The sequence below is a fragment of the Haplochromis burtoni genome, unplaced genomic scaffold, assembly GCF_018398535.1.
Source record: "Haplochromis burtoni strain Fernald_Lab_line unplaced genomic scaffold, NCSU_Asbu1 Contig_337, whole genome shotgun sequence".
In the NCBI taxonomy this organism is placed as follows: domain Eukaryota; kingdom Metazoa; phylum Chordata; class Actinopteri; order Cichliformes; family Cichlidae; genus Haplochromis; species Haplochromis burtoni.
In genome coordinates this window covers 255,319-269,701 of record NW_024582698.1, presented here as the reverse complement: position 1 = coordinate 269,701, position 14,383 = coordinate 255,319, and the positions used below count along the sequence as shown (strand labels likewise).

Below are 14,383 nucleotides of genomic sequence, written 5' to 3'. Positions count from 1 at the left end.
TGTGCTTTGTTTTGCATATCATGACAACTAGGCCTAGAGTAATGAGCAGTGGATTCTCAGGGGGCATGGGATCACGGGGTGGGGTGGGGGGTGCTGTTGAGAGGACTTCCTGTAGTGAGATGAACCCAGACACTGCTGGGCTATTAATGAGGCTCTCAACTCTCTGGTAATTACAACACAGGCATTGTTTATGTGTCCATTAGGTCAAACTACAAGTCATTATCCTGCTTTAAAACGTTTCTAAGCACACAGCTGATATTTTTCCACAGTGTGTGAGGAAAGTGAGGAGGCAGAAGTGTTTGACAGGTGTTTTTTCTTTTTAATTTCTGGGGGAGTTGGGGGGGGCAGAGGAAATCTGTGTCTTACCTTCACTGACATTTTGTCCTTGATTGGAGGTCTGGATACAATCTAGGATTTGAAAGCATCACATACATCATGCAGCAAAAACGGCTAGGTAACGTCTAAAACAGCAGTATGGCGGCCGAGGCCGGTGGCAGGGAGGAAGGTCGTGGGTTAATAGCAGGGTTTAGACATTTACTTCTCATTAACGTGGCAAATTATTAGGCAGTTCAATGGCCTTTAAACTCTGCAGCTCTAAGGCTGCTGAGCTTGCAATACAACATCGTATGTTGTGGTCTCCACTGCCCCCTGCTGGTGTGTCCTTTATATGCCACTTTGCTTTGAGTTTCTATCACAGCATTGAAGTTTTTGTCAGTTGCTTTGGATCAGTTCTTGAATGATAGATGAAGCTATGAAGCATGAAGCATTTAGTCAAACTACTGAGAACAACTCCCCACAATTTACACTAATTTTGGTTTTATATGCATCAGAAAAATAGATAATATTCTGTCATGAACAGTTTTACTATTCAAGTATGCTAACATGAGTTCATTGTGCAAGGAATCACCTGCTCCGCTGAGCCTACATATGACAGTCATGATGAATCTGCACCATGGCAGACTGATCATCATTCCGACTTTGTAAATACGACTTCCTCTGTACTGCATTCATTGCTAATCTGACTTTATCTTCTCCAATACCTTTTACTTCTATGGCAGCTTTTCTCTAATAGCAGAACGTGCCAAAGTAAAACCACAAATATGAACGGTGTGGCAAATACACACTGATTAAACTTAAAACAGCAATTTATTATTACTATTATTTTTATTATTGGCAGTAGTATTAATCTCTGGCTCTCTTCCACAGTGTCTTTTTGCCCGTCTTCCTCCCCTGATGGTTGATGGTCAGCAGATGGCCGCTCTTCCTACTGTTGCCAAGGTGGTCATCTAATTGTTGGGTACTTTATATGACTGTTGTTGCGATATGGTGCTGTATAAATAAAATTGGATGAGAATGAGTACTGGAAAACATATTTTTAAGACTTGAATGAAACTGACATATAGCGTTTTATACAATTAGAGCAGCCAGCTCAGATAAAGTATTTTATGGACAAGAGTCTGTCCTTGGAATAGGACTAAGGATGTCAGGCAGTACAGTAAGAGTAAGACAACAGAATATAAGCAGGTACACAAGAGTACACATCCCCCCCAAACACAATCCAAGCAAATGTGAGTGCTCAGTGTATGATCAGTATTTAAATAGTATCACTGTGATTCACAGGGGCAGTCCGTTATCATTGGCCCTGAGCACAGTTTGGGTGAAGATCCATTATATTATCATTGTGCACAAGTTAAAATCTAAAATCAGTGCCATACGAGGAACACCGATTGAACCTTGGAGGGTTCAATCGGCCCTCCAAGCTACTTTTTTTTTTTTTTTTAAATGTGCCAAAGCAACTGAGGAAAAACTGCAAAATCGTGTGACAGTCATGGTTCTGGATAAATAATGTTGGATTACCTCAGAGGGGATTAATAATGTGTCAGGAAGGCGCACACACACATAACACTGTGACTAGATGAGGGTTAAAGGAGACCATTAGGAAGGACAGTGTTTTAGTTGGCTTTTCATAGATGACACTCATAGTGTCTGTACTCACAGCGATATAACCATCGCATGAGAAGTTACTGCATGAATTAATGTGACTGGGAACCAGTGGTTAAGGGGAATCCTTGTGCTCTTTAAGGCTCAACAATGCCTGTGCCATTGTTACCACAGAGATTGTTAAGAGGTTTGTGAAGTGCTGAGGACAGCAGCGATCACAGCTTTTCATAAATGCTCTTCTAGTAAAACCCTGACATGGGATAAGAATCCAGCTGGATCCAAATTAGAGGCAGCTACTCTTAAGGATGGGAAGGGCACTGCAGTTATTCATAAGTTCTGATACTTCATAGACAAAAAAAAGAAACTGCACCTAACTACTTGGTGAAATAAATAAATTGTGTGTGTATATATATATATATATATATATATATATCTCTCTCTCAAATAAGATTCCCTTCTCCCACTGTGGATTTTGACACATTTTGCATCACATCTGATCAATGACGCAGAATCCTGACTGGATAAACACAAATCACAGTGACAAAGCCAGAAACTGTGCTGTAGCTTGTACAGCTTTTTAAAAGAAAAGCTTCAAAACGAGCTGTCACCAAGTCTTTGTTTAGTGCTTAGATGTGGCTCAAATCATCAGAGCTAACTGGACTTGCTTAAACTTGAACTGAGTTTAAGGCATCTTTTAGATCCAGTTTTTTCATGGGTCTCGTTTGGTTTTCAGCCAAACTACAGGCACATTTCTTCACTCTGTAGCTGTCCAGCACTGAGTGACCACTGCAGTACGACCTCCCTTTCATGTGTTTTGTCTGTGGAGCTGTGGTTGTTAGTGGGCACGGATGAAAGGATTACAATTGTGTGTGTGTAAGCCAGTGATGCAGACCAGTTTTGTTGCTCACATCACACAGAATGACAGTTTCCCTCTTTGACTCAAAGGGAAGCATTATGTTCTCCAAATCAATAAAACTCAATTTCCCCGCCCACCCTACAGACAAAGCTCAGATGCACTGTGTCCACTCCTGTCTTCAGCCTGATAAAAGCTGAACAGCTGCACACTATTTTTGGTGTAAATTATAGATTTAAATGGGATATTTTGGCCTGGCTCCAGAATCTTATATTTCTTCTTTTAAAGGATGAGGCCGGCGATTTTTGATATTTTCATTACTAGAAATAAATGATTACCAAGTACTCTGTTTACCCAAAGCATGATTCCACTAATTACTGCGTGCCATGCAGCTTCATCAAGGCACACAGTTCCCCAGGTTTCTTTATTACAAAATATGGGGTGGTAAATTATTAAAAGAATAGTCTCAACTGAGAAAATAAGCCTCTTAAGAATAATTTTACACTACAATATATAAACTTTGATTATCAGTGTATGTAGACAAGTACCACCACAAAAACCACAAATATGAACGGTGTGGCAAATACACACTGATTAAACTTAAAACAGCAATTTATTATTACTGTTATTTTTATTATTAGCAGTAGTATTAATCTCTGGCTCTCTTCCACAGTGTCTTTTTGCCCGTCTTCCTCCCCTGATGGTTGATGGTCAGCAGATGGCTGCTCTTCCTACCGTTGCCAAGGTGGTCATCTAATTGTTGGGTACTTTTATATGACTGTTGTTGTGATATGGTGCTGTATAAATAAAATTGGATGAGTACGAAACGAGTACTGAAACGGGAACAGAAAAGGTCCAACTATGAAACGATGAGAGGGATTTTCTGGCTGCTGCACCAATTTCCTTCTGTGCCATTTGGGAATACCGTGCTGCACATTTCATAAAGTGGCCTTTAGAGACGGACCTGCTAGCAGACTTCTGTAACCGGTAGGTCTGCACACAGGCCAGACAGTAGCAGAGATTCTCATTCTTAGGAGAGTTTAGATACAGTACATAGTCACGTATGCTCAATTATTAGATTTTCTTTCTTTTTTAAACACAGTTTTCAGTGAAACTTCTCTGTAAGAGATGACAGCACAATGAGCTACTTAAACTGCAGTCATGAAGTGAAAAGCAGCAATTTCTACAACAGCATCCTGATGTCACCTTCAGCCACCACAACCTACTGCTACCTGTTTCTACAGAAACTGGAGTGCACCATCTCAATCACATGGACGAGATTCCCGGAGACAGATAGCTAGTCTAGGAGAACTGGACAGGACAGTAGAAGGTCCTTAACCCATCAGCAGGACCAGTGTCTGCTCCTTTGTGTAAGGAGGAACAGGATGAGCACTGCCAGAGCTACAACATGACCTCCAGCAGGGCACTGGTCCAGATATGGGAGGAGACACCAGGACACTATCCAGGCTCTCATTTAGGAGCATGCTCCAATATCATCAGGCACACATACAAACGTGTCTGACAAACCACCGAGTACCATTTTGATTTGCTGCAAGGAAATAGACTTGACTGAAATTGACTTTCAGGGTGTCTTTGAATTCAGCCCTCTGTAGATTGATAATTTTCATTTCCATCAAATGATGTAGTGTCCTCCTGCTTGCTCATAGCATGTTGTCTGACAGCTGGGGGGTTTCTCTGTATTATTGTAGGGTCTTTACCTTATAAAACTCAATTTAAAGTGCCTTGAGGCACCTGCTGTTGTAATTTGGAGCTATATCTTCCTGAAAACCAGCCTATTCATTAATGTCCTCTGTAATGGACATTTGTTTTTGGTCTATATCTTTTGACTTATTTGAGCTATCCTACTGAGTCCTGATGTACTAAATTGAGGACATTCTGGGCTTTCCCTTGGAGATCTCATGTGTTTTCAAAGTGTTCCTTTAATTTTAGTGAGCAGTGTATTTATTTAATGAAAAACATTTGTCACCCAGTATGAGCAGGAGGTTCCCTGATGTTTCAGCATTTCTGTGAAGCTCACCGACACGCAAAAATAAAATATTTCAGGCTTTGTAATCACACAAAATTCTTGTCCATCAGTAGTTTGGGACAGATAAAAACAGCCTGACTTACATGCAACCAAATCACACTGATGAGTTTTATGAAGCAGGAGGGAGAGTTTGGGAGAAACTCAGACACACACTTTTGTGTAAAGGAGTGTGATGCAAGCATTTGTAAGGAGCTAGTGAGTGATTGTTAGTTACCTGTCGACCCTTGGGCTGGATGGTAGATGGCAGGTCCTGTGAAAGTGACCCATTGATGACAGAAAGAAAAGGTTAAGAAATATACTACAACACACACACACACACACACACACACACACACACACACACACACACACACACACACACACACACACACACACTTTGAGAACTTTTACATGCAATCTAGATGTTTAAAAAAAAAAAAAAAAGTCATTCTCATCTGTTAAAGCAGATCTGGCTGTGGAGCAACCAAGCAAGCACAGAGCAAGCGAAGCAGCTGCAGCATCAGCACCACCACATGTCTGTCTGGAGCCTTGGCAGGGGAAACTGTGGAACCTGATTGGGTTTAGTAGAATAGCAGAGTAGGAGCACATCTCCTCGCACCATCGTGACCACTGGAGCCTCGGTGTGTTTTTGTCAGCAATGAGGCACAGCAACGGAGCAGGCTTTGTGAGGCACACCAATTTGTGAACTGAGATATCGGACACGGGGGGCCTTTGGCTCAAACAGATGAACAGGGAGAATGACACGAGTGTGAGTTGAGGCCTACGGCATCACCCGTCTACATCTAATCCTACTGCTACCACTACTGTGACACGATTTAACGCAAAATGAAATGAAAACAACTCATGAGAAACGCACGCAGCAACTGAATGTAACAACACGGACATGTAGAAATACCATGACACAACAGCTTGACAGAAAAAAAGAAAGAAAAAAAAAGGAGGAGGAAATGGTTGGGTGGTAGTCTGATTGTGGGATTTTTTGTTTTTCTATGGTTGGGGGTGGGGGTCCTTACCAAGATAGAACTGTTAATGCTGGAGTGGCCATTGGCAGGGGACTGCCTGGAGGTGGTGGGGGACTCATTCTGAAATAAGACACACAGGTCAGCAGTGCACAGCCGGCGCACAAATACACACAAGCGCACACATTCACACACTTCTGGGGTTGACTGTAGGAGATGGAGGGTGTATTTGTAGAACACAATAGAGACCCACCACAGAGTTGACGTAATGAAATGCGTCAACAAGACATGGGAGACAGCAGCACCAGCAGAACTCTAGCATGCACAGCCTTAAATAACCACATAGAGGCGCTAGACTGACACGAGATGCTAGTCTGATCAGCATGAAGTCATCATTAACTGAAGCTGTCAGAGCTCAAAAGTCCTGACTGTGTCAGTGTTCAGAACAGCGTGTGCTGGAGGACCAAAAGAGCTGAAATCGCCGTCACATTTCTCTTTTAATGGAACACTTAATGACTTCTTATCAAATGTGACAGCAATACAACAATGTTATAGGTTTTACTGTGAAAATCAACTGGAAATGGAGAGAAATATGAAGGCTCTGTTCAGAGAAAGCTAAATTATAAGCAGAAATAATGATTAAAGTGAGCTAACAGTCTGTAATGTCTCAGTTAGTCTCTCTGTTCTCAGCTAAAAATGACCTAAATTAAAGCAGGGCTGTGGTTTGCGTGCACGACTTTTCAAAATAAAGTCTCCCTGTTTTTTCGTTTCTGTTAAAAACAACCACATTAACCATGCTGTTCTAGTTTTAGACCTCTGCACTGGTTTCAATGTGTTCTAAAATGATCTAACTAATTACATGTACGGTTTTAGATGGCTGGATACCACAATGTATGTATAACTTCCTTTTGTCCCTCACAGCTCTGCTGGTCTAGCTTTTCTTAGCTGGTCCAAAGTATTGGTGCCCCAGCTTTCTGTCAGTTTTAGTATGCTGATATTGTAGTTGTCTGAACTGCTGGTTTCTACTTATATTGTTTTTGGACTTTACTTCCTGTACACTGGAAAGCTCTTTGTTCTACTTGCTTCAAAAGCTACAAAGATAATATAACAAAAACAAACAAACAAAAAACCCCTTAAGTTGTTTGCCACTCTGAAAATGTAATACTGCACACTTGCTTTACATTTATCTCAGAATGATTTCATTGTCTAATTTTAAAAAAAAATTGAAAAATTTTGAAAAACCAGACGTTTCAATAACAGATCGCAAAACAACAGGATTTTTTTGTTATTAAATCTGTTACTTAGTTACGTGTATAGCATGGATTTCTGCAGGGGAGTTCCTTTTCAGCAAGAAAAGCTGTGAAGCTTACAAGCAAAAAAACTGTGCAAAAAAAGTCAACCAGTCAGTCAGACCTGGAGTCTTTGCTGGTCTGATTCTGGCACCTGGACCGCATGATTGACACCGCTGATCTATGGCAAATGATATCCTGAGTTAGCCCTCGTTGGCATCCCATAGCACACGACAAAGAGCAATTAAGCTTTGAGTTTTACTGGCTTCCATTCAGTTTTAGTATACTGGTATTGTATTTTGCAGTACCCAATATCCTGTGTTGGACTTTACATCCTCTCCTGTAAACTCGGCTCACATGTAGTGAGATAGATGAAGGAAGATGGAGTTTTAGCTGTTCAAGAGATGCTCGAGGCAACTTCAGTTGTATAACAATTCAGCATCTAAACATCAGCAACATCCTGAAACAGCTCATGCGCCACATGAGCTGGAGCTTGGCCTAAGTTGAAGCGAGAGGTTACTATCATCCACGTCTGTACGGTGTGTGTGTGTAGGTGTAGTGGTTGTTCTATATGCAGGAGCAGGATGGGATACACAGAGAGGTGTAGCTTGTTTCCGGAGCGGAGAAGGGAAGAGGGAGTTCCGGTATCTTGGTTGTGAAATTGGTGTGCTGATTATCTGGCCCAGCCCCAGCAAAACACACACACAGCACACCCCGTACACACAACCTACTCAGGTTACACACACACATACACACTTAGTAACCAGGCAAGCAGTTAGTAACTAGATCAAGAGCTCAAAAAAAAAGTAGTGAGGAGGAGGAAGAGGTGTTGTTACCTCACAGGATGAGCCCTGCGTCCGGTAGCTTGGTACTATTTTGAAAGTGATGCTGCCGCGCATCTCTCGCTGCAAACACACAGAAACACAGACACAGAAATTTAGTGAGTTTTGTCTCATCTTCACGTCAGCTTGTGAGATTTTCTCTCATATGCAGAGATAGTGGGAAAAAAAGGTTTTCTCTGGTGTATAAACATTTGAGAATTTTATTTAATTCTCTTCTGTAAATTGCTTCAGTACAGTTCATGCTAACTACACCTGTCAAGACCCTCTTGTCCAAATATAGTCAGTTGTGACTCCAAAAACAACCCCTCTCCCAAACAAACACAAAAGCAAAACTCACCAGCATCTTCTGCAGCTGCTCTACAGTCTGGTTGGCCACACTGATGCCGTTGATTTCCCTGATCTCATCTCCAACATGCAATGTTCCTCAACGCAGGAAAAAGGAAAAGAGAAACAAGTATTTTCTAATTGCAGAGGCATCTGAGATGCAGCCATAGCAGAGGTCCTCCGGTCTAGCTTGATTCTTCAGCGACTACAGTGTGGCATCCTTTGTAACAATCGAGGAGGAGTTTCTTCTTTTACTCACCGTTAATTTAAAAAGCTCTAAAACCTTCCTCTTCTTTAAAGATTTCAGGTAACAACAGTAAAAATATTTATTGAGGACTTGAAATACGAAATTAGAGTATTGTATGTAAAAAATAGGCAGAATATTTTAACAAATGAGTCAAAGTCTTATTAATAGAGTACCCTGTCTGTGGATCATCCCCCCGTGCATTATCCTTGCGACGATGCAGTGGTTTGATTCGTTCATCTTCAATGTGATACCCTGCAAACGCATAAATTTGAAAATGGTTACTGATACCATGTAAAAAGTCCCAATGTCATCCCAGATCAAATGTAAGTACAGTGACTACAACACCGTACTCTTTAGATCATTAACCGTGAATTATGATGCATCTCGATTAATCATGAAGAACTCTCTTCAGCCACAAGTAGAACAAGCCTCCAACAGACGGCATGGCCCCCAAGGAGTCCCAACATCAGCATTATACAGTTAGTGTGAGCTGACATGAAGAGACAGAAGACTAAAACCAGAGAGGAACTGTGGCAAGTTACCTTTAAATGCTAAAACAAAGTATAAATAATAATAGGCATGTCTCTGAAGGCATCCTCACTTTCATTTCATTCATTTCAACTCAGCATTGTTCAAAATCCCAAAGGGCGTACCATTGGCTCATCTGTGTTCTTCTGAAACTGGACCAGACGGACTCTGGTGACGTTCTCCAGGTCCATGTCTCCGTTGGCACTCTCGGGGGAGTCTCCGTTCAGGAAGGGTGAGGTGGGTGGAGGTGTCACCCGCAGAGCCTCGTCACTGTAAACCTCGTGGGCCACTACGTCATGGGCCTGCAGCAATGCCTGTAGACACACACACTCCATAAAGGACTTCACTCTTCTTGGTAAAGGCACATTTTGTGTGAACAAGAGTGCACCAGTTATGGAACTTTACTGTCGGCTTCTGGTGGCATCACTGACATGAATATCTGCGATTCTTCCAAAGTAAAAGGGAGGCTGAGATGAGGTACAGGCAAGGCCACAGGATGTTGAGGAAGAGTTTCCCCCTTTCCTGTGGCAGCAGACAAATTAGGACTGAATATGAGTACCACTGTCTTATCTGGTGAAGAAATACTCTCTTTAGCTAGCTAGTTGTTCTCACCAGAAACCATTTATGAAAACAAGTGACTGTTGGGCACTGCTTTATGAGTGAGCAGCATAAATGAGACTAACTCCAAAGCACATCTGTTGGCATATACAAAGAATTGGTGAAATCTGTATGACTCCAACAGTGACTCTTGTACAAATAATGTCATTCAGCTTAAAAATTTGCAATCCACACTCTTTATGGTAAATCCACAGAAGACAAAGCCTTCATTGCTCTTGAACTCCCTCAAGACATGATCTCACTAAAAATAACATGGACAATATTTTATTCAAGCTCTGAAGAGCAGGAAGGGATTTGCTTCTTGACTTTGTCTGACTCTCTGCTCTGCCACACATTACAAAGATATTTCTCCTTTTGCACAGGTGCCTTTAGTCCGTAGCCCCTGCATCTGTCTGAGCTCTGCATCTCCACAAGACGAGCCTGCTGCTCCCTCACGCCCACAGAGTGTTAGACTCCACTTGTCTGACAGACGCAGAGGCCCTTCCCTTGAGTGGCACTTTAACAAACCCGTCTGAACTTCAGAAGACAGCAATCAAAGCCCAACAAAGGGGGGGAAACCTGTCACTGTCTTCTTTCAGCATCACGCAAACAACACACACAAGCGCACGCACCCGAGGAGGGAGAGCACATCAGAGAGGGAGAGACACAAAGGCAGCGGCAGCCTCTCTAACTCCAGTGTCAAAATACATCACACGCAGAAGACACTTCATGTTGCACAACTTGCAAGAAAACTGTGTGTGTCTGTAGGTGCAAGGACGTGTGTGTGTGTGTGTGTGTGTGTGTGTGTGTGTGTGTGTGTGTGTGTTTGTGCACCCTAATGAAAACAGGGTTAAGTGCTCAACTGATCCTTTCATGCTGTGTGGGAAAGCTTTAACCCTTTAAGACCTACCATAGAACTAAGTCCGCCAGAGCTTATCTTTATATTTTTACATGCTCTAGTGCCATTTTTGGGAGCATTTCAAGTTGCTTTACATCAATACAACTGTTATAGCCCAAATTTTAATAATATGTATGCATTTAGTGCATAGTAACTATATAAATTGCAAAAACATGCAAAAAAAAAAAAAAAAAACTAAAACATTTTTAAATCGTTTTTGTTTTGTTACATATATTTCTAGTTAGAGAAATTTAAGAGGCTTATGCCTCAAAATTGTAAATACAAAAAAGTTGCACAAATGAGTTTACAACAACAGGAAATTTATTTTGAGTGTCTTCATAATTTTATTTTTGAGATACACCAATTTTTATACACTGCAGGAAAAACGAAAATAAATATTAAATGCAAATTGGCAAAGAATTTCCAGCAGTGCAATTTGAGTTCTAAGCATCCCAGAAACGACACAGAAAAGCATAAATTCAAACATGACTTTTAAAAACACCAGTATAGGCTTATCAGGACCCGAAGGTAAAAAAAACTACATTTTCCGCATAAATGACGTCACTTCTGGTTTCGGGCAGGTAATGGCGGACATGCGCTAGTTCGTGCTGACGTCTATTGCGACACAGGAAGTGTTACAAACAGCTGATCGGATCGGCAATGCGTGTTTCCGGATTACTATGCTTTTGTTGCTGCAAATGCTTTTTACGCAATTTTTGCAAAGCTATATGTGGAAGGAAACCGTGACCTAGGACAAACTGAATGCATAAGAAGTACAACGCCTGCGGTTTCATATGCAAAAAAAAAAAAAAAAAAAATCATTGCGCTAGCTTACGTGGTTGCAGTTCTACAGAGATTTAAAAATAGATATGCACAACGGAGCGTGCCCGCTCTGACCGGTTTTAAAGGGTTAAAACGAGAAAATTTTAGACCGAGATAGTTAACAGACAGTGTTTTAAGCTTTTTAAACTGATCCCCATGTCGAAAAAAAGAAGAAAAAAAGAAAAAGAATAAATAATGCGGTATTCAGTGCAAATTTCATAAATAATGGACTGTGGGGTTTGTGGGGATTCTGCCATGTCAGCATCACTGCCACTCAAATGACAAACAAGATGACGTGAGCTTACACAGATCCTGTTCTTTATTTAGATATTAAAAGGTGCTTGGTGCATCATCGGAAGGCCCCAGCAGCCTAGGCCTATTGCTACAGCATAACTGAGGAATGCTTTAGGATCACCTGATCCAGCTCTAACTCTACGCTTTATCAAAAAGAAAAGTCTTAAACCTTTTAAACTTTGTGATACAATGGTTCAAGATTTTGTATGTGAGAATTTTAAATCCAGGAAGCTTTAAGGGAGACCTGATAATAATCTGAGAAGCTAAAAATGCACAAAGTAGTTTTTCTGCTCTGATGATGTCTCTGATACAGGATGTTTCTTATTTTTGAGATATTGGCAAAAACATGAAGGCAGTTCACATATTTGTTCAATGTGTGCATTAAAGGACACATCCTGGTCGAAACGACTCCAAGATTTCTCACAGTGTTACTAGAGGCCAAGGTAATCTATGCAAGCATCTGGTTAGACAACAAGATTTTTAGGGCCAAGTACAGTAATCTCCGTTTTATCTAAATATTGAATCAGGAAATTAGAGATCATCCAGGACTTCTTTAAGACATGTCTGTATTTGAACTATTTTATTTAAATGATCTGCCTTGATAGATAAATAAAGCTGGGTATCATCTACATAGCAATGAAAGTGCCATTTCAAAACATATTAGTTTAATGTATGTGTTGAAGGACATTTCCTGGTCAAAAACAACTTTAAGAGTGATCACACTGTTGCTGGAGGCCAAGGTAATACCATTTCAGTTTCAAAAAGATTCCCTGAAAAGGGGCAGCAGCCATGTGGGGAGGATTGCTAAACTTTAGCTACACTTTGCTAATGTTTTTTCTATACCTCAAACACCATCTGAACACTAATTCTGAAACCCTACACCTCAAAGTAACAGGTTTATTTTGTTAAAAATAACCTACAAAGAAAGTCAATTCTACTCTCATGTGTGTACATCAGAGCTAGACGAGTCAAAATCCTGGCATGGCTCCGTGGGCATCGTCTGTATTCAGTTCTCACTTGAACTTGTTGGAATGTGGAACACGTCAGTTTACGCTCTTGTAGCACCATGAAGGAGCCAGGCCTCTGACCCGACACAGCACATCGCATCAAACACGCCTTACTAACCTCCGTCTACGCCCGCCCTCCTCTCTCACTTCACAGCCAGGACCCTCTCCTTCCATTTGTCTTGATTACTGATCTTTTTCCTCAACTTTGCTCTCCCTATCACTTCATTTTGATACCGTTTTGTCTTTTTTCTTTTTACGTCTCCTCTCTCCGTCGGTCTGTCCACGTGATATTGAGCAACACTGATCAGTGATGAAAATCAGATGTATTTATGTATATATATCACATTCGCAGACACTTGAAACACCCTTCCATTTCCACACAGTTCATGTTAGATGACTTGATCTTTAAACACTTAAATAAACCAATACCAATGCGACACACTCCATCTTTCTTGTGCATGTTTTCTTTTTAGTCCCATCTAATCTGTGCAGACAAAAATAAGACCATGTAAAAGTGCTATTTACAACATTTAGAGAGATTCTGATTTGTTATATCTGGACTCTAAATGCTTCGTTAAAGGGCCTTGTGCACATTTCTGTAAGAAATGGACATGAGAACCTCTTAATGTGTGTCTGTGGGATTTTTTCCCCCACTCACCATGAAATGTGGCTGGGTTACTATCCGTCTGAGTTCCTTAGCTTCGTGCTTCTCTGGGTAGCAAGAGATCTCTTCCAGTACCTGAGGAAACACAGAGAGAAGAGTTTAATTTATGCCTCAGTAGCTCTTCTTTACGCCCAAATCCCTCCTTCCAATGCGACCTGGCCACTTCAGCGTATGCAGCGCAGACCAACAATACTCACAGTTCCTCTCCAACACCACCTCCTAATGCGAGACCAACTTTGGACACCACTCAGCAAGTCAAGAATCTGGTCAAGCTTTTGCTCCTCCTCCTGCCCTGTGGAAGCCACTTGGCTTGATGTCAGCTCCAGTTATGTTGCGCCTGACTGGTGAATGTGGCATTGTAGAGGTGAGGCCTCTGCATCGAGGAGTTTCAATGTACTTCTCCATATCAAACAGCAGTGTTTAGTTCACGAACGTGCATGGGGTCCAGGTATTCATTATCGCTACACTGTAATAATCACATTTACTTGTTACCCCCAAGACCTGGCACTTACTGGCATGTCAAAGCCACATGCATTAATACATCAGCAACTACGTCACAAGTACAGCCAAATGAGATAAAAATCGCATCTCCTCTGTAATAGCCAGATATGGATGCTATTTCAACACCTAAGAGAACTGCATGGACATTTTACAGGACAACATTATTGTTTAAACTATAGAGGAAAAAAGGTCAGGTTCACCTTTAACCTTGTGTTTTGTTTGTTTCTTGGCAAGTGAATTGAACTAAAAATATGTGTGTACGGAGATAGATATCGGCCGATACCGATATGATGTTTTTTTAATCAATAAAACTGTTATTTTAATATCTTGGTGCTTTTTGTATAAGTTTATACTCAAGTTAAAAAAAACAAAAAAACAAAACAAAACACTAAAGCTATTCTGTTACACCTGTATGCAAAAAATACACTGCACCCAAAATATTTCATAGTTCAGCAATACTGATCAATCTAATAAACTTAAACCTGCTCCATCCTCCCTATTCTGGTCTTTTAAAGAGTAAGCACCCTAACTAATAGGGTTCTAAAACTCCCAGCAAAAAAAAATAAGGAA

The 14,383-nt window shown here is 41.0% G+C and overlaps 1 protein-coding gene across 17 annotated transcripts in view; it reads right to left on the bottom strand.

The window, feature by feature from the left end:
- The window catches only part of LOC102298811 (peripheral plasma membrane protein CASK), a 170,905-nt gene that overhangs the window by 10,190 nt on the left and 146,332 nt on the right, over positions 1-14,383 (bottom strand). For 9 of the 17 annotated variants that reach the window (XM_042228630.1, XM_042228637.1, XM_042228629.1 and 6 more), the window contains 8 exons: positions 13,307-13,387; positions 9,156-9,344; positions 8,676-8,754; positions 8,269-8,354; positions 7,926-7,994; positions 5,855-5,923; positions 5,056-5,091; positions 367-408 (listed from right to left, as the gene is read on the bottom strand). In XM_042228630.1, coding sequence (XP_042084564.1) covers positions 367-408; positions 5,056-5,091; positions 5,855-5,923; positions 7,926-7,994; positions 8,269-8,354; positions 8,676-8,754; positions 9,156-9,344; positions 13,307-13,387 — 651 coding nt within the window. The remainder of the gene's footprint in view (positions 1-366; positions 409-5,055; positions 5,092-5,854; positions 5,924-7,925; positions 7,995-8,268; positions 8,355-8,675; positions 8,755-9,155; positions 9,345-13,306; positions 13,388-14,383) is intronic. The other 8 variants (XM_042228632.1, XM_014340093.2, XM_005942371.3 and 5 more) reach the window with 3 other exon arrangements.